The following is a 21,072-nucleotide window of genomic DNA, read 5'->3' on the forward strand; positions in this document are numbered from 1 at the left end:
GTGGAGAGTGTGTGACATCCCAGAGTGGAGAGTGTGTGACATCCCAGGGTGGAGAGTGTGTGACACATCCCAGCGTGAAGAGTGTGTGACATCCCAGCGTGAAGAGTGTGTGACATCCCAGAGTGGAGAGTGTGTGACATCCCAGCGTGAAGAGTGTGAGACATCCCAGAGTGGAGAGTGTGAGACATCCCAGAGTGGAGAGTGTGTGACATCCCAGGGTGGAGAGTGTGTGACATCCCAGAGTGGAGAGTGTGTGACATCCCAGAGTGGAGAGTGTGTGACACATCCCAGTGTGGAGAGAGTGTGACATCCCAGCGTGGAGAGTGTGACACATCCCAGCGTGGAGAGTGTGTGACACATCCCAGCGTGGAGAGTGTGTGACATCCCAGAGTGGAGAGTGTGTGACATCCCAGCGTGGAGAGTGTGAGACATCCTAGCGTGGAGAGTGTGTGACATCCCAGGGTGGAGAGTGTGTGACATCCCAGCGTGGAGAGTGTGTGACACATCCCAGCGTGGAGAGTGTGAGACATCCCAGCGTGGAGAGTGTGTGACATCCCAGGGTGGAGAGTGTGTGACATCCCAGAGTGGAGAGTGTGTGACACATCCCAGCGTGGAGAGTGTGTGACACATCCCAGCGTGGAGAGTGTGTGACATCCCAGAGTGGAGAGCGTGTGACACATCCCAGCATGGAGAGTGTGTGACATCCCAGCGTGGAGAGTGTGTGACATCCCAGAGTGGAGAGTGTGTGACACATCCCAGCGTGGAGAGTGTGTGACACATCCCAGAGTGGAGAGCGTGTGACACATCCCAGAGTGGAGAGCGTGTGACATCCCAGCGTGGAGAGCATGTGACATCCCAGAGTGGAGAGTGTGTGACATCCCAGAGTGGAGAGTGTGTGACATCCCAGAGAGGAGAGTGTGTGACATCCCAGAGTGGAGAGTGTGTGACACATCCCAGCGTGGAGAGTGTGTGACACATCCCAGCGTGGAGAGTGTGTGACACATCCCAGAGTGGAGAGTGTGTGACATCCCAGAGTGGAGAGCGTGTGACATCCCAGCGTGGAGAGTGTGTGACATCCCAGCGTGGAGAGTGTGTGACACATCCCAGAGTGGAGAGTGTGTGACACATCCCAGAGTGGAGAGTGTGTGACATCCCAGCGTGGAGAGTGTGTGACATCCCAGCGTGGAGAGTGTGTGACACATCCCAGAGTGGAGAGTGTGTGACACATCCCAGAGTGGAGAGTGTGTGACATCCCAGAGTGGAGAGTGTGTGACACATCCCAGAGTGGAGAGTGTGTGACACATCCCAGCGTGGAGAGTGTGTGACACATCCCAGAGTGGAGAGTGTGTGACACATCCCAGAGTGGAGAGTGTGTGACACATCCCAGAGTGGAGAGTGTGTGACACATCCCAGCGTGGAGAGCATGTGACATCCCAGAGTGGAGAGTGTGTGACACATCCCAGAGTGGAGAGTGTGTGACACATCCCAGAGTGGAGAGTGTGTGACACATCCCAGAGTGGAGAGTGTGTGACATCCCAGCGTGGAGAGCATGTGACATCCCAGAGTGGAGAGTGTGTGACACATCCCAGAGTGGAGAGTGTGTGACACATCCCAGAGTGGAGAGTGTGTGACATCCCAGCGTGGAGAGTGTGTGACATCCCAGCGTGGAGAGTGTGTGACATCCCAGCGTGGAGAGTGTGTGACACATCCCAGAGTGGAGAGTGTGTGACACATCCCAGAGTGGAGAGTGTGTGACATCCCAGAGTGGAGAGTGTGTGACACATCCCAGAGTGGAGAGTGTGTGACATCCCAGAGTGGAGAGTGTGTGACATCCCAGGGTGGAGTGTGTGTGACATCCCAGCGTGGAGAGTGTGTGACATCCCAGCGTGGAGAGTGTGTGACATCCCAGCGTGGAGAGTGTGTGACACATCCCAGAGTGGAGAGTGTGTGACATCCCAGCGTGGAGAGTGTGTGACATCCCAGGGTGGAGTGTGTGTGACATCCCAGAGTGGAGAGTGTGTGACACATCCCAGCGTGGAGTGTGTGTGACATCCCAGAGTGGAGAGTGTGTGACATCCCAGGGTGGAGTGTGTGTGACATCCCAGAGTGGAGAGTGTGTGACACATCCCAGGGTGGAGTGTGTGTGACATCCCAGAGTGGAGAGTGTGTGACATCCCAGGGTGGAGTGTGTGTGACATCCCAGAGTGGAGAGAGTGTGACACATCCCAGCGTGGAGTGTGTGTGACATCCCAGAGTGGAGAGTGTGTGACATCCCAGGGTGGAGTGAGTGTGACATCCCAGAGTGGAGAGTGTGTGACACATCCCAGGGTGGAGTGTGTGTGACATCCCAGAGTGGAGAGTGTGTGACATCCCAGGGTGGAGTGTGTGTGACATCCCAGAGTGGAGAGTGTGTGACACATCCCAGCGTGGAGTGTGTGTGACATCCCAGAGTGGAGAGTGTGTGACACATCCCAGCGTGGAGAGTGTGTGACATCCCAGGGTGGAGTGTGTGTGACATCCCAGAGTGGAGAGTGTGTGACACATCCCAGCGTGGAGTGTGTGTGACATCCCAGAGTGGAGAGTGTGTGACATCCCAGGGTGGAGTGTGTGTGACATCCCAGAGTGGAGAGTGTGTGACACATCCCAGCGTGGAGTGTGTGTGACATCCCAGAGTGGAGAGTGTGTGACATCCCAGGGTGGAGTGTGTGTGACATCCCAGAGTGGAGAGTGTGTGACATCCCAGGGTGGAGTGTGTGTGACATCCCAGAGTGGAGAGTGTGTGACACATCCCAGGGTGGAGAGTGTGTGACACATCCCAGAGTGGAGAGTATGTGACACATCCCAGCGTGGAGTGTGTGTGACATCCCAGAGTGGAGAGTGTGTGACATCCCAGGGTGGAGTGTGTGTGACATCCCAGCGTGGAGTGTGTGTGACATCCCAGCGTGGAGAGTGTGTGACATCCCAGAGTGGAGAGTGTGTGACACATCCCAGGGTGGAGTGTGTGTGACATCCCAGAGTGGAGAGTGTGTGACACATCCCAGCGTGGAGTGTGTGTGACATCCCAGAGTGGAGAGTGTGTGACATCCCAGGGTGGAGTGTGTGTGACATCCCAGCGTGGAGTGTGTGTGACATCCCAGCGTGGAGAGTGTGTGACATCCCAGAGTGGAGAGTGTGTGACACATCCCAGCGTGGAGAGTGTGTGACACATCCCAGCGTGGAGAGTGTGTGACATCCCAGAGTGGAGAGTGTGTGACATCCCAGCGTGGAGAGTGTGTGACATCCCAGAGTGGAGAGTGTGTGACACATCCCAGCGTGGAGTGTGTGTGACACATCCCAGAGTGGAGAGTGTGTGACATCCCAGCGTGGAGAGCATGTGACATCCCAGAGTGGAGAGTGTGTGACACATCCCAGAGTGGAGAGTGTGTGACATCCCAGAGTGGAGAGTGTGTGACATCCCAGAGTGGAGAGTGTGTGACATCCCAGAGTGGAGAGTGTGTGACATCCCAGAGTGGAGAGTGTGTGACACATCCCAGCTTGGAGAGTGTGTGACACATCCCAGCGTGGAGAGTGTGTGACACATCCCAGAGTGGAGAGCGTGTGACATCCCAGAGTGGAGAGCGTGTGACATCCCAGCGTGGAGAGTGTGTGACATCCCAGCGTGGAGAGTGTGTGACATCCCAGAGTGGAGAGTGTGTGACACATCCCAGCGTGGAGAGTGTGTGACACATCCCAGAGTGGAGAGTGTGTGACACATCCCAGAGTGGAGAGTGTGTGACACATCCCAGAGTGGAGAGTGTGTGACATCCCAGAGTGGAGAGTGTGTGACATCCCAGAGTGGAGAGTGTGTGACACATCCCAGCGTGGAGAGTGTGTGACATCCCAGCGTGGAGTGTGTGTGACATCCCAGAGTGGAGAGTGTGTGACATCCCAGAGTGGAGAGCGTGTGACACATCCCAGCGTGGAGAGTGTGTGACATCCCAGCGTGGAGAGTGTGTGACACATCCCAGCGTGGAGAGTGTGTGACACATCCCAGCGTGGAGAGTGTGTGACACATCCCAGCGTGGAGAGTGTGTGACACATCCCAGAGTGGAGAGTGTGTGACATCCCAGAGTGGAGAGTGTGTGACACATCCCAGCGTGGAGAGTGTGTGACACATCCCAGCGTGGAGAGTGTGTGACATCCCAGCGTGGAGAGCGTGTGACACATCCCAGCGTGGAGTGTGTGTGACATCCCAGCGTGGAGAGCGTGTGACACATCCCAGCGTGGAGAGTGTGTGACATCCCAGCGTGGAGAGCGTGTGACACATCCCAGCGTGGAGAGTGTGTGACATCCCAGCGTGGAGAGCGTGTGACACATCCCAGCGTGGAGTGTGTGTGACATCCCAGCGTGGAGAGTGTGTGACACATCCCAGCGTGGAGAGTGTGTGACACATCCCAGCGTGGAGAGTGTGTGACACATCCCAGCGTGGAGAGTGTGTGACACATCCCAGCGTGGAGAGTGTGTGACACATCCCAGCGTGGAGAGTGTGTGACACATCCCAGCGTGGAGAGTGTGTGACACATCCCAGAGTGGAGAGTGTGTGACATCCCAGAGTGGAGAGTGTGTGACACATCCCAGCGTGGAGAGTGTGTGACACATCCCAGCGTGGAGAGTGTGTGACATCCCAGCGTGGAGAGCGTGTGACATCCCAGAGTGGAGAGCGTGTGACATCCCAGAGTGGAGAGTGTGCGACATCCCAGCGTGGAGAGTGTGCGACATCCCAGCGTGAAGAGTGTGTGACACATCCCAGCGTGGAGAGTGTGTGACATCCCAGCGTGGAGAGTGTGTGACATCCCAGCGTGGAGAGTGTGTGACATCCCAGCGTGGAGAGTGTGTGACATCCCAGCGTGGAGAGTGTGTGACATCCCAGAGTGGAGAGTGTGTGACACATCCCAGAGTGGAGAGTGTGTGACATCCCAGCGTGGAGTGTGTGTGACATCCCAGAGTGGAGAGTGTGTGACATCCCAGAGTGGAGAGCGTGTGACACATCCCAGCGTGGAGAGTGTGTGACATCCCAGCGTGGAGAGTGTGTGACACATCCCAGCGTGGAGAGTGTGTGACACATCCCAGCGTGGAGAGTGTGTGACACATCCCAGCGTGGAGAGTGTGTGACACATCCCAGCGTGGAGAGTGTGTGACACATCCCAGCGTGGAGAGTGTGTGACACATCCCAGCGTGGAGAGTGTGTGACACATCCCAGAGTGGAGAGTGTGTGACATCCCAGAGTGGAGAGTGTGTGACACATCCCAGCGTGGAGAGTGTGTGACACATCCCAGCGTGGAGAGTGTGTGACATCCCAGCGTGGAGAGTGTGTGACATCCCAGAGTGGAGAGTGTGTGACATCCCAGCGTGGAGAGTGTGTGACATCCCAGCGTGGAGTGTGTGTGACACATCCCAGCGTGGAGAGTGTGTGACACATCCCAGCGTGGAGAGTGTGTGACATCCCAGAGTGGAGAGTGTGTGACACATCCCAGAGTGGAGAGTGTGTGACATCCCAGCGTGGAGTGTGTGTGACATCCCAGAGTGGAGAGTGTGTGACATCCCAGAGTGGAGAGCGTGTGACACATCCCAGCGTGGAGAGTGTGTGACATCCCAGCGTGGAGAGTGTGTGACACATCCCAGCGTGGAGAGTGTGTGACACATCCCAGCGTGGAGAGTGTGTGACACATCCCAGCGTGGAGAGTGTGTGACACATCCCAGCGTGGAGAGTGTGTGACACATCCCAGCGTGGAGAGTGTGTGACACATCCCAGCGTGGAGAGTGTGTGACACATCCCAGAGTGGAGAGTGTGTGACATCCCAGAGTGGAGAGTGTGTGACACATCCCAGCGTGGAGAGTGTGTGACACATCCCAGCGTGGAGAGTGTGTGACATCCCAGCGTGGAGAGCGTGTGACATCCCAGAGTGGAGAGCGTGTGACATCCCAGAGTGGAGAGTGTGTGACATCCCAGCGTGGAGAGTGTGCGACATCCCAGCGTGAAGAGTGTGTGACACATCCCAGCGTGGAGAGTGTGTGACATCCCAGCGTGGAGAGTGTGTGACATCCCAGCGTGGAGAGTGTGTGACATCCCAGCGTGGAGAGTGTGTGACATCCCAGCGTGGAGAGTGTGTGACATCCCAGCGTGGAGAGTGTGTGACATCCCAGAGTGGAGAGTGTGTGACATCCCAGCGTGGAGAGTGTGTGACATCCCAGCGTGGAGTGTGTGTGACACATCCCAGCGTGGAGAGTGTGTGACACATCCCAGCGTGGAGAGTGTGTGACACATCCCAGAGTGGAGAGTGTGTGACACATCCCAGCGTGGAGAGTGTGTGACATCCCAGCGTGGAGTGTGTGTGACATCCCAGCGTGGAGTGTGTGTGACATCCCAGAGTTGAGAGTGTGTGACATCCCAGCGTGGAGAGTGTGTGACATCCCAGCGTGGAGTGTGTGTGACATCCCAGAGTGGAGAGTGTGTGACATCCCAGGGTGGAGTGTGTGTGACATCCCAGAGTGGAGAGTGTGTGACACATCCCAGAGTGGAGAGTGTGTGACATCCCAGAGTGGAGAGTGTGTGACATCCCAGAGTGGAGAGTGTGTGACATTCCAGGGTGGAGTGTGTGTGACATCCCAGAGTGGAGAGTGTGTGACATCCCAGGGTGGAGTGTGTGTGACATCCCAGGGTGGAGTGTGTGTGACATCCCAGAGTGGAGAGTGTGTGACACATCCCAGCGTGGAGTGTGTGTGACATCCCAGAGTGGAGAGTGTGTGACATCCCAGGGTGGAGTGTGTGTGACATCCCAGAGTGGAGAGTGTGTGACACATCCCAGCATGGAGTGTGTGTGACATCCCAGAGTGGAGAGTGTGTGACATCCCAGGGTGGAGTGTGTGTGACATCCCAGAGTGGAGAGTGTGTGACACATCCCAGGGTGGAGTGTGTGTGACATCCCAGAGTGGAGAGTGTGTGACACATCCCAGCATGGAGTGTGTGTGACATCCCAGAGTGGAGAGTGTGTGACATCCCAGGGTGGAGTGTGTGTGACATCCCAGAGTGGAGAGTGTGTGACACATCCCAGGGTGGAGAGTGTGTGACATCCCAGAGTGGAGAGTGTGTGACATCCCAGGGTGGAGTGTGTGTGACATCCCAGCGTGGAGTGTGTGTGACATCCCAGAGTGGAGAGTGTGTGACATCCCAGAGTGGAGAGTGTGTGACACATCCCAGCGTGGAGAGTGTGTGACATCCCAGCGTGGAGTGTGTGTGACATCCCAGAGTGGAGAGTGTGTGACATCCCAGAGTGGAGAGCGTGTGACACATCCCAGAGTGGAGAGTGTGTGACATCCCAGCGTGGAGAGCGTGTGACATCCCAGTGTGGATCGTGTGACATCTCAGTGTGGAGAGTGTGTGACATCCCAGTGTGGATCGTGTGACATCTCAGTGTGGAGAGTGTGTGACATCCCAGTGTGGATCGTGTGACATCTCAGTGTGGAGAGCGTGTTTGGTCACAATGTCTCTGAGATCCCAGTGTGGATTGTGAAGACGTGACAGAAGAAAGTGACCCACACTAGGACTGACACGGTCATCTTACCTGTGGTGGAGTTTGGGACTGAGATTAGACATGTAGACATGACTGGTTCTTACCTTCGGTGGGAGACGTCTTTAATCGCCGGCACAATCCATCGGAGTCCCCGTAACATTCCTTGATCTTAACCACCGACTCTGTACTCTGCAGCTCCATAAGTGAGCGCAGCTCCTCCAGAGAGCACCCAAATTCAGAAGCATGGTTGCTCTCGTTTCTTTGGTTCTTCGAATAGAAATCGCTATTGCTCAGGTCACCCATATTTTGCTTTCATACAGTTGGAACACGATATCCCCAGGAATGACAGATGGAAATCCTTGTGCTCAGAGTGTGTGACGGTCCACCAGGTAGCATAAACCAGAGTGGAAGAACACAAGGTCTTCGCCAGGTGAATGTCTACAGTGCGCGTGGACACTTTTAAGGCTGTAGCATATACGCTTCTTTCCAGTTACTGAAAGCCATGATGCTGGGACTCCACCATCACCCGATGCGACATCGTCTCGTCTGTTGAAAGACAAACACAACGACATTCAGAAGATTGAAAAGTTGCCACCAACCCCTCAAGTAGCCATCATCCCCTGGAGGCTTCACTATTACAGCGTGCAGAGCCGAGTGCAGAGGACAGAAGGAGACCCAGTGTTCTGCAGCGCTCTTAGTTAGATGAGATGTCTCATGTATATTGATGAGGAGACATCCGCCTCAGCGCCTGAATTACGTGGGCACGTTTACACTGTACATCAATCTTTCATTTCCCCAGAGATATTGAATGAAGCGAAAAGAAGTAAAAACATAACTAAATAAACTATAACATATTAGTGGTGCGTCAGCCAGGAGCAGGAGAAACACAACAGCCCCATGTCATATCAGGGTTACATCAACCAGGAGCAGGAGAAACACACCTGTCCCATGTCATATCAGGGGTATGTCAACCAGGAGCAGGAGAAAAACACCTGTCCCATGTCATATCAGGGGTATGTCAACCAGGAGCAGGAGAAAAACACCTGTCCCATGTCATATCAGGGTTACATCAACCAGGAGCAGGAGAAACACAACAGCCCCATGTCATATCAGGGGTACATCAACCAGGAGCAGGAGAAACACAACAGCCCCATGTCATATCAGGGGTACGTCAACCAGGAGCAGGAGATAAACACCTGCCCCATGTCATATACCAGGGATACGTCAACCAGGAGCAGTAGAAACACAACAGCCCCATTTCATATCAGGATTACATCAACCAGGAGCAGGAGAAACACAACAGCCCCATGTCATATCAGGGGTACATCAACCAGGAGCAGGAGAAACACAACAGCCCCATGTTATATCAGGGGTACGTCAACCAGCAGCAGGAGAAACACAACAGCCCCATGTCATATCAGGGGTACGTCAACCAGGAGCAGGAGAAACACACCTGCCCCATGTCATATATCAGGGGTACGTCGACCAGGAGCAGGAGAAACACAACAGCCCCATGTCATATCAGGGGTACATCAACCAGGAGCAGGAGAAACACAACAGCCCCATGTCATATATCAGGGGTACGTCAACCAGGAGCAGGAGAAACACAACAGCCCCATGTCATATCAGGGATACGTCAACCAGGAGCAGAAGAAACACAACAGCCCCATGTCATATCAGGGGTACGTCAACGAGGAGCAGGAGAAACACACCTGCCCCATGTCATATCAAGGGTACGTCAACCAGGAGCAGGAGAAACACACCTGCCCCATGTCATATCAGGGGTACGTCAACCAGGAGAAGAAACACACCTGCCCCATGTCATATATCAGGGGTACGTCAACCAGGAGCAGGAGAAACACACCTGCCCCATGTCATATATCAGGGGTACGTCAACCAGGAGCAGGGGAAACACAACAGCCCCATGTCATATCAGGGGTACGTCAACCAGGAGCAGGAGAAACACAACAGCCCCATGTTATATCAGGGGTACGTCAACCAGGAGCAGGAGAAACACAACAGCCCCATGTCATATCAGGGGGTACATCAACCAGGAGCAGGAGAAACACACCTGCCCCATGTCATATATCATGGGTACGTCAACCAGGAGCAGGAGAAACACAACAGCCCCATGTCATATCAGGGGTACGTCAACCAGGAGCAGGAGAAACACAACAGCCCCATGTTATATCAGGGGTACGTCAACCAGGAGCAGGAGAAACACAACAGCCCCATGTCATATCAGGGGTACATCAACCAGGAGCAGGAGAAACACAACAGCCACATGTCATATCAGAGGTACATCAATCACGAGCAAGGGGAAACACACCTGCCCCATGTTATATCAGGGGTACGTCAACCAGGAGCAGGACAAACACAACAGCCCCATGTCATATCAGGGGTACATCAACCAGGAGCAGGAGAAACACACCTGCCCCATCGCATATATCAGGGGTACGTCAACCAGGAGCAGGAGAAACACACCTGCCCGATGTCATTTATCAAGGGCACGTCAACCAGGAGAAGGAGAAACACAACAGCCCCATGTCTTATATCAGGGGTACGTCAACCAGGAGCAGGAGAAACACAACAGCCCCATGTCATATATCAGGGGTACGTCAACCAGGAGCAGGAGAAACACAACAGCCCCATGTCATATATCAGGGGTACATCAACCAGGAGCAGGAGAAACACAACAGCCCCATGTCATATCAGGGGTACATCAACCAGGAGCAGGAGAAACTCAACAGCCCCATGTTATATCAGGGGTACGTCAACCAGGAGCAGGAGATAAACACCTGCCCCATGTCATATATCAGGGGTACGTCAACCAGGAGCAGGAGAAACACAACAGCCCCATGTCATATCAGGGGTACGTCAACAAGGAGCAGGAGAAACACACCTGCCCCATGTAATATATCAGGGGTACATCAACCAGGAGCAGGAGAAACACAACAGCCCCATTTCATATCAGGATTACATCAACCAGGAGCAGGAGAAACACACCTGCCCCATGTAATATATCAGGGGTACATCAACCAGGAGCAGGAGAAACACAACAGCCCCATGTCATATCAGGGGTACATCAACCAGGAGCAGGAGAAACACAACAGCCCCATGTTATATCAGGGGTACGTCAACCAGGAGCAGGAGAAACACAACAGCCCCATGTCATATATCAGGGGTACGTCGACCAGGAGCAGGAGAAACACAACAGCCCCATGTCATATCAGGGGTACGTCAACCAGGAGCAGGAGAAACACACCTGCCCCATGTCATATATCAGGGGTACGTCGACCAGGAGCAGGAGAAACACAACAGCCCCATGTCATATCAGGGGTACGTCAACCAGGAGCAGGAGAAAAACACCTGCCCCATGTTATATCAGGGGTACATCAACCAGGAGCAGGAGAAACACAACAGCCCCATGTCATATATCAGGGGTACGTCAACCAGGAGCAGGAGAAACACAACAGCCCCATGTCATATCAGGGGTACGTCAACCAGGAGCAGGAGAAACACAACAGCCCCATGTCATATCAGGGGTACGTCAACCAGGAGCAGGAGAAACACACCTGCCCCATGTCATATCAAGGGTACGTCAACCAGGAGCAGGAGAAACACACCTGCCCCATGTCATATCAGGGGTACATCAACCAGGAGAAGAAACACACCTGCCCCATGTCATATATCAGGGGTACGTCAAACAGGAGCAGGAGAAGCACACCTGCCCCATGTCATATATCAGGGGTACGTCAACCAGGAGCAGGGGAAACACAACAGCCCCATGTCATATCAGGGGTACGTCAACCAGGAGCAGGAGAAACACAACAGCCCCATGTTATATCAGGGGTACGTCAACCAGGAGCAGGAGAAACACAACAGCCCCATGTCATATCAGGGGTACGTCAACCAGGAGCAGGAGAAACACACCTGCCCCATGTCATATATCAGGGGTACGTCAACCAGGAGCAGGAGAAACTCAACAGCCCCATGTTATATCAGGGGTACGCCAACCAGGAGCAGGAGAAACACAACAGCCCCATGTCATATCAGGAGTACGTCAACCAGGAGCAGGAGAAACACACCTGCCCCATGTCATATATCAGGGGTACGTCAACCAGGAGCAGGAGAAACACAACAGCCCCATGTCATATCAGGGGTACGTCAACCAGGAGCAGGAGAAACACAACAGCTCCATGTCATATCAGAGGTACATCAATCAGGAGCAGGGGAAACACACCTGCCCCATGTTATATCAGGGGTACGTCAACCAGGAGCAGGACAAACACAACAGCCCCATGTCATATCAGGGGTACATCAACCAGGAGCAGGAGAAACACACCTGCCCCATCGCATATATCAGGGGTACGTCAACCAGGAGCAGGAGAAACACACCTGCCCGATGTAATTTATCAAGGGCACGTCAACCAGGAGAAGGAGAAACACGACAGCCCCATGTCTTATATCAGGGGTACGTCAACCAGGAGCAGGAGAAACACAACAGCCCCATGTTATATATCAGGGGTACGTCAACCAGGAGCAGGAGAAACACAACAGCCCCATGTCATATATCAGGGGTACTTCAACCAGGAGCAGGAGAAACACAACAGCCCCATGTCTTATATCAGGGGTACGTCAACCAGGAGCAGGAGAAACACAACAGCCCCATGTCATATCAGGGGTACGTCAACCAGGAGCAGGAGAAACACACCTGCCCCATGTCATATATCAAGGATGCGTCAACCAGGAGCAGGAGAAACACAACAGCCCCATGTCATATAAGGGGTATGTCAACCAGGAGCGGGAGAAACACACCTGCCCCATATCATATATCAGGGGTGCGTCAACCAGGAGCAGGAGAAACACAACAGCCCCATGTCATATTAGGGGTACGTCAACCAGGAGCAGGAGAAACACAACAGCCCTTCTGATTTTCTTTTTCCCTGTCAAAATCGTAAACCTGACTTTCCTGGAAATGTAAGTTTAATCAACAATCTTTTATACTACTCACATTTTTGTAATATATCTTATTTGAATTGTTAACCATGTGATGACATTGAACTTTGACACTGCATCATCTGACTTGTTGGCGCTCAATTTTTTTTTTAAATCCAGCGTCCTCTCAAAACTATTTATGTCTGTGATACCTGTATGTACTGCGTGGTATTTCCTGATGAAGGGGGCATGAGACCCCTGAAACGCGTAGAATAAAACCACTGCAATCATACAGCATTCTCCTGGAATTTGTCTCAGCGGCAGCGCGGAATATAACTATGAATTCCCTTTGGATTTAACCAGGAGCAGGAGAAACACAACAGCCCCATGTCATATCAGGGGTACGTCAACCAGGAGCAGAAAAAACACACCGGCCCCATGTCATATCAGGGGTACGTCAACCAGGAGCAGGAGAAACACACCTGCCCCATGTCATATCAGGGGTACGTCAACCAGGAGCAGGAGAAACACACCTGCCCCATTTCATATATCAGGGGTACGTCAACCAGGAGCAGGAGAAACACAACAGCCCCATGTCATATGAGGGGTACGTCAACCAGGAGCAGGAGAAACACAACAGCCCCATGTCATATCAGGGGTACGTCAACCAGGAGCAGGAGAAACACAACAGCCCCATGTCATATCAGGGGTACGTCAGCCAGGAGCAGGAGAAACACACCTGCCCCATGTCATATCAGGGGTACGTCAACCAGGAGCAGGAGAAACACAACAGCCCCATTTCATATATCAGGGGTACGTCAACCAGGAGCAGGAGAAACCCAACAGCCCCATGTCATATCAGGGGTACGTCAACCAGGAGCAGGAGAAACACACCTGCCCCATTTCATATATCAGGGGTACGTCAACCAGGAGCAGGAGAAACACAACAGCCCCATGTCATATGAGGGGTACGTCAACCAGGAGCAGGAGAAACACAACAGCCCCATGTCATATATCAGGGGTACGTCAATCAGGAGCAGGAGAAACACACCTGCCCCATGTCATATATCAGGGGTACGTCAACCAGGAGCAGGAGAAACACACCTGCTCCATGTCATATCAGGGGTACGTCAACCAGGAGCAGGAGAAACACACCTGCCCCATGTCATATCAAGGGTATGTCAACCAGGAGCAGGAGAAACACACCTGCCCCATGTCATATATCAGGGGTACGTCAACCAGGAGCAGGAGAAACACACCTGCCCCATGTCATATATCAGGGGTACGTCAACCAGGAGCAGGAGAAACACACCTGCCCCATGTCATATATCCATGGTTCTCCTCCTATCTCTCCGACCGCTCCTTTACTGTATCTTTTGCCAGTTCCTCCTCCTCTCATCTTCCCCTTACTGTTGGGGTCCCCCAAGGATCGGTTCTAGGCCCCCTCCTCTTCTCCTTGTACACTGCCCCTATTGGTCAAACAATCAGTAGATTTGGTTTCCAGTACCATCTCTATGCTGATGACACCCAATTATACGCCTCTTCTCCTGACATCACACCAGCCTTTCTAGAAAACACCGGCGATTGTCTAAACGCTGTGTCTAATATCATGTCCTCACTATATCTGAAACTGAACCTGTCAAAGACTGAACTCCTTGTGTTTCCTCCCTCTACTAATGTACCTATACCCGACATTGCCATTTCCGTGTGTGGTTCCACTATTACTCCCCAGCAACAGGCCCGCTGTCTTGGGGTCATACTTGATTCCGAGCTTTCCTTTGCCCCCCACATTCGATCACTGGCTCGCTCTTGTCATCTGCACCTCAAAAACATTTCTAGAATTCGACCTTTTCTTACCTTTGACTCTGCAAAAACTCTTACTGTTTCTCTTATTCATTCTCGTCTCGACTATTGTAACTCTCTTCTAATCGGTCTCCCTCTTACCAAACTCTCCCCTCTCCAATCTGTCTTGAATGCTGCAGCCAGGATCATATTCCTCACCAATCGTTACACCGATGCCTCTACCTTGTGCCAGTCATTACACTGGCTACCCATCCACTCCAGAATTCAGTATAAACTTATTACCTTCACTCACAAAGCCCTCCATGGCTCAGCACCACCCTACATCTCCTCCCTTGTTTCAGTATACCACCCTACCCGCGCCCTCCGTTCTGCTGATGACCTGAGGTTAGTATCCTCAATAATCAGAACCTCCCACTCCCGTCTCCAAGACTTTACACGTGCTGCGCCAATTCTTTGGAATGCACTTCCCAGGTCAATACGATTAGTCCCCAATCCCCACAATTTTAAGCGTGTCCTGAAAACGCATTTATTCAGACTGGCCTATCGCCTCAACACATTAACCTAATCTATCCCTGTGTGGCACAGCCAAAAGTTTTACCATAACCAGGTTCCCCGCATCATTCTCCCACATGCCTTATGCATCCATTAGCCCTCTGTGTCCGTACTGTCACACACCTAACATTATGGCTGGTCCATACAATCAGGGCAACTGTTACCACCCACCTTTCGTGTCTACCTCTTTCCTCATAGACTGTAAGCTTGCGAGCAGGGCCCTCACTCCTCTTGGTATTTGTTATAATCTATGTGATTATTGTTATGCTGTAATGTCTATTGTCTGTACAAATCCCCTCTGAAATGTAAAGTGCTGCGGAATATGTCGGCGCTATAAAAATAAAATTTATTATTATTTATTATTATTATTATTATATCAGGGGTATGTCAACCAGGAGCAGGAGAAACACAACAGCCCCATGTCATATCAGGGGTACGTCAACCAGAGCAGGAGAAACACAACAGCCCCATGTCATATCAGGGGTACGTCAACCAGGAGCAGGAGAAACACAACAGCCCCATGTCATATCAGGGGTACGTCAACCAGGAGCAGGAGAAACACACCTGCCCCATGTCATATCAGGGGTACGTCAACCAGGAGCAGGAGAAACACACCTGCCCCATGTCATATCAGGGGTACGTCAACCAGGAGCAGGAGAAACACACCTGCCCCATTTCATATATCAGGGGTACGTCAACCAGGAGCAGGAGAAACACAACAGCCCCATGTCATATGAGGGGTACGTCAACCAGGAGCAGGAGAAACACAACAGCCCCATGTCATATATCAGGGGTACGTCAACCAGGAGCAGGAGAAACACAACAGCCCCATGTCATATCAGGGGTACGTCAACCAGGAGCAGGAGAAACACAACAGCCCCATGTCATATCAGGGGTACGTCAACCAGGAGCAGGAGAAACACACCTGCCCCATGTCATATCAGGGGTACGTCAACCAGGAGCAGGAGAAACACACCTGCCCCATGTCATATCAGGGGTACGTCAACCAGGAGCAGGAGAAACACACCTGCCCCATTTCATATATCAGGGGTACGTCAACCAGGAGCAGGAGAAACACAACAGCCCCATGTCATATGAGGGGTACGTCAATCAGGAGCAGGAGAAACACACCTGCCCCATGTCATATATCAGGGGTACGTCAACCAGGAGCAGGAGAAACACAACAGCCCCATGTCATATCAGGGGTACGTCAACCAGGAGCAGGAGAAACACAACAGCCCCATGTTATATCAGGGGTACGTCAGCCAGGAGCAGGAGAAACACAACAGCCCCATGTCATATATCAGGGGTACGTCAACCAGGAGCAGGAGAAACACACCTGCCCCATGTCATATCAGGGGTACGTCAACCAGGTGCAGGAGAAACACAACAGCCCCATGTTATATAAGGGGTACGTCAACCAGGAGCAGGAGAAACACAACAGCCCCATGTCATATCAGGGGTACGTCAACCAGGAGCAGGAGAAACACACCTGCCCCATGTCATATATCAGGGGTACGTCAACCAGGAGCAGGAGAAACACACCTGCTCCATGTCATATCAGGGGTACGTCAACCAGGAGCAGGAGAAACACACCTGCCCCATGTCATATCAGGGGTATGTCAACCAGGAGCAGGAGAAACACACCTGCCCCATGTCATATATCAGGGGTACGTCAACCAGGAGCAGGAGAAACACACCTGCCCCATTTCATATATCAGGGGTACGTCAACCAGGAGCAGGGGAAACACAACAGCCCCATGTCATATCAGGGGTACATCAACCAGGAGCAGGAGAAACACAACAGCCCCATGTCATATCAGGGATACGTAAACCAGGAGCAGAAAACCACACCTGTCCCATGTCATATATCAGGGGTACGTCAACCAGGAGCAGGAGAAACACACCTGCCCCATGTTATATATCAGGGGTATGTCAACCAGGAGCAGGAGAAACACAACAGCCCCATGTCATATCAGGGGTACGTCAACCAGAGCAGGAGAAACACAACAGCCCCATTGTCATGATCCAGGTTTGATCTGACAGTTTTAAATGCACAAGTGAACTTTTTTTCCTTTGGCTGTGTGCCAAAGTGTGGTGTTTGCCTCCGGTGGCCATTAGGATTATTGCACTGTGGTGTTGTTTGTTCTAAGTTGCCCCGGTGGTGGTGAGCGGTATTGCACTCTAGTACCTTAGTTTGTGCACGTAATTATAATGCAGGCGTGAATGCTCTATAAAAGAGTGTCAGGTGTATCAATCACTGTTGGTGATAGGTCTTCAGTTAGTCATTCACAAGTAAGCCTGGGTGAAAGATGGAGCTGAACAAGAGTCCTGGGCAGCCCAGCCAGAGGGGACGAGTGGCAGCTATGGAGTCTGCAAGAAGTGCTGGCATGGAATGGTGGAGTCCAACGATGGGGTCTGCAAGAAGGGCTGGCATGGCGTGGTGGAGTCGCAGTTTATGGTGTCAGCAGGAAGTGCTTGCATGGCTTGGCAGAGTGGCAACTATGGTGAGAGTTACACTCAGCATGCTGGACTTGGTTGCTGAAAGCTGGACTCAAGCATGCTGGACTTTTTGGAAGAAAAGTTGTAATCGAGCATGCTCGACTTTTTGGAAGAAGCTGGACTCATCTTTTGGGCTCTGTTTACTGGACAGCTGCAACTGGTGGTAGACTCTGCTCCAAGGCTGCACTATGGTGATGGATCCGGTTATGGTGATAGATCCGGTTGGAGAAGATGCACGCAGGTGGTGGGCTCTGTTGCTGGGAGCGTAAGCAACAGAGCAAAGCTAAGTGGTGTTCCCCTGTTTTGTCACTTTTCCTTATGTGTGTTTAGTGCAGTGGTGGATTAGTTTCCGCACCGACCAATTCCCTAGTGAGGGTTTAGGTGCAGGGTGAGTCAGGGTTTTGAGGTTCCTGTGTGTCGCCCGGTGCGTAACCGGCATAGGGAACGTTAGTAGTGCATTGACACTGGCTCAGGGGAGTGCAGGAGGTCTCCACTTCCCCGTTTCCCTATCGCAGGGCCCTCCATTGTTATTGTTATCCAGGTTTCCCCTTTATTGTTTAAATTCGCCTTACTGGAGGCGGGGTTTCCAGACTTATGTGTATTACCTAAATTCACCTGTTGGAGGCGGCGTATCCAGCTGCACGTGTTATTATTTAAATTCGCCCAACTGGAGGCGGTGTATCCAGGGTCACGCGTGTCATCTAAATCCGCCCTGCTGGGGGCGCTGTGTCCAGCCGCGCGTGACCGTGACACCCATGTCATATCAGAGGTACATCAATCAGGAGCAGGGGAAACACACCTGCCCCATGTTATATCAGGGGTACGTCAACCAGGAGCAGGACAAACACAACAGCCCCATGTCATATCAGGGGTACATCAACCAGGAGCAGGAGAAACACACCTGCCCCATCGCATATATCAGGGGTACGTCAACCAGGAGCAGGAGAAACACACCTGCCCGATGTCATTTATCAAGGGCACGTCAACCAGGAGAAGGAGAAACACTACAGCCCCATGTCTTATATCAGGGGTACGTCAACCAGGAGCAGGAGAAACACAACAGCCCCATGTCATATCAGGGGTACATCAACCAGGAGCAGGAGAAACACACCTGCCCCATCGCATATATCAGGGGTACGTCAACCAGGAGCAGGAGAAACACACCTGCCCAATGTCATTTATCAAGGGCACGTCAACCAGGAGAAGGAGAAACACAACAGCCCCATGTCTTATATCAGGGGTACATCAACCAGGAGCAGGAGAAACACAACAGCCCCATGTCATATATCAGGGGTACGTCAATCAGGAGCAGGAGAAACACAACAGTCCCATGTCATATATCAGGGGTACGTCAACCAGGAGCAGGAGAAACACAACAGCCCCATGTGATATCAGGGGTACATCAACCAGGAGCAGGAGAAACACACCTGCCCCATCGCATATATCAGGGGTACGTCAACCAGGAGCAGGAGAAACACAACAGCCCCATGTGATATCAGGGGTACGTCAACCAGGAGCAGGAGAAACACACCTGCCCCATCGCATATATCAGGGGTACGTCAACCAGGAGCAGGAGAAACACACCTGCCCGATGTTATTTATCAAGGGCACGTCAACCAGGAGCAGGAGAAACACAACAGCCCCATGTCATATCAGGGGTACGTCAACCAGGAGCAGGAGAAACACACCTGCCCCATCGCATATATCAGGGGTACGTCAACCAGGAGCAGGAGAAACACAACAGCCCCATGTGATATCAGGGGTACGTCAACCAGGAGCAGGAGAAACACAACAGCCCCATGTGATATCAGGGGTACGTCAACCAGGAGCAGGAGAAAAACACCTGTCCCATGTCATATATCAGGGGTAAGTCAACCAGGAGCAGGAGAAACACAACAGCCCCATGTCATATCAGGGTTACATCAACCAGGAGCAGGAGAAACACAACAGCCCCATGTTATATTAGGGGTACGTCAACCAGGAGCAGGAGAAACACAACAGCCCCATGTCATATCAGGGGTACGTCAACCAGGAGCAGGAGATAAACACCTGCCCCATGTCATGTACCAGGGGTACGTCAACCAGGAGCAGTAGAAACACAACAGCCCCATTTCATATCAGGATTACATCAACCAGGAGCAGGAGAAACACACCTGCCCCATGTAATATATCAGGGGTACATCAACCAGGAGCAGGAGAAACACAACAGCCCCATGTTATATCAGGGGTACGTCAACCAGTAGTAAGAGCAACACAACCATCCCATGCCATAAATCAGGGGTACATCAACTAGAAGCAGGAGAAAGACAACTGCCCCCTACCATATCAGGTAGTGTTGCACTTTTCCAACATGACACTGATACAAAAGAATGAATTACTTTGAAGAAAGTGGGCACCACCAAAATAGTAAGGAGTACTCACTGCAAAGTAAAGAATCATCACAAAAAGAAGGTGAAAAAGAACTATTCTTGGACAGGCAAATCCCAAAATGTTATATTTTGAATCAGTAATGCAAAAAAAACCCTCAGATACAGACAAGTTAAAACCAGTTAAAATTCTGCACAGAACCAATGTACCACAAGGAGAACAACAGTCCGTGCTCAAACCTTACTGTGAGACTCCTCACAGGAGAGATAAGCATACATCCAAGGAAATCCACCTGGAATTGGCAAATGTAATCGAGAAATGCAAAAAAATCCAAGGAGAGTTGTATATTACAACAACTACCCCAAACGTATCACTGAAATCCAGCTTCCTCAGGGGGTGATTTCTTTATCCCTCGAATGAAACTTTTCCCATCTTTAACTCCATAACCTCCTCCCTGGACTTGTATTTATCAAATGTGTTAATTCCCATTTTTTCTTATTTTTGGTCCTGCTCAGGTGATGTTTGATGCTGTGCTATTTCTTCCATTATTGTATGAGAGTTATTCTCACAGTTCACAGTACTAGAGGGGATCTCACCTAGATCACCGCAGTTCTACCCGGCTGGGAATGCAGCCTCACTGACCTGAGGTAACCTCGATTACGTCACCGCTGCTCACTGATGCTGCGCTCCCAGCCGCTCATTCCCCAGTGCTTCTCAGCCTGGACGGATGCATTTTGGCACTGTCCAGGTTGAAAACAGTTTCTCCCCCAGACATGGATTATGTAGTGGGACAGAACGACGGAGAGGTGAGAGATATTGTTGTTTTTTATTTTTGTTTTCTTACAGGAGATGAGGGGTTTAGTGGAATTAGGCGTTAGGTGAGTATAACCATGTTTGTTATTTTCAAATAAAAAAGTAAAACTGCATTTAGTCTTATTTCTAATACAGGACTTTATTTATTCTGGCTGTGTCTTTATTTACTTTATAATTATAAGATTAGTAATGGATATGTGTCTTATAGACGCCTCTCCACTACCAAGCCGTGGGCTTGATGTCACCTGACAATACAAAAGTGACATCAATCTCACAAATATGAACCCCAATTGCCACCACTACAGGGCAAGTGGGAAGAGCCAGGGAATGCGCCAGAATTGGCGCATCTAATAGATTTGTCTTTTCTGGGTGGCTGCGGGCTGCTATTTTAGGCTGGGGGGGCCTTACCAGCCTGAGAATACCAGCCCCCAGCTGTCTGCTTTAGCAAGACTGGTTGTCAAAAATAGAGGGGGACCCCACTTTTTTTAAATTATTTATTTAAATAATTAAAAAATACAGGGTGGGGACCCCTCTATTTTTGATAATC

The 21,072-nt window shown here is 51.7% G+C and overlaps 1 protein-coding gene across 7 annotated transcripts in view; it reads right to left on the minus strand.

Moving 5' to 3' along the window:
* Nucleotides 1-21,072, minus strand: part of ATP2B2 (ATPase plasma membrane Ca2+ transporting 2) — a 660,007-nt gene that overhangs the window by 463,582 nt on the left and 175,353 nt on the right. For all 7 annotated transcript variants that reach the window (XM_073564311.1, XM_073564307.1, XM_073564309.1 and 4 more), the window contains exon 4: nucleotides 7,655-8,096. In XM_073564311.1, coding sequence (XP_073420412.1) covers nucleotides 7,655-7,853 — 199 coding nt within the window. In that variant the 5' untranslated portion in view covers nucleotides 7,854-8,096. The remainder of the gene's footprint in view (nucleotides 1-7,654; nucleotides 8,097-21,072) is intronic.

Source organism: Dendrobates tinctorius, unplaced genomic scaffold, assembly GCF_039654945.1.
Source record: "Dendrobates tinctorius isolate UK_male_01 unplaced genomic scaffold, ASM3965494v1 ptg000449l, whole genome shotgun sequence".
Classification (NCBI taxonomy): Eukaryota; Metazoa; Chordata; class Amphibia; order Anura; family Dendrobatidae; genus Dendrobates; species Dendrobates tinctorius.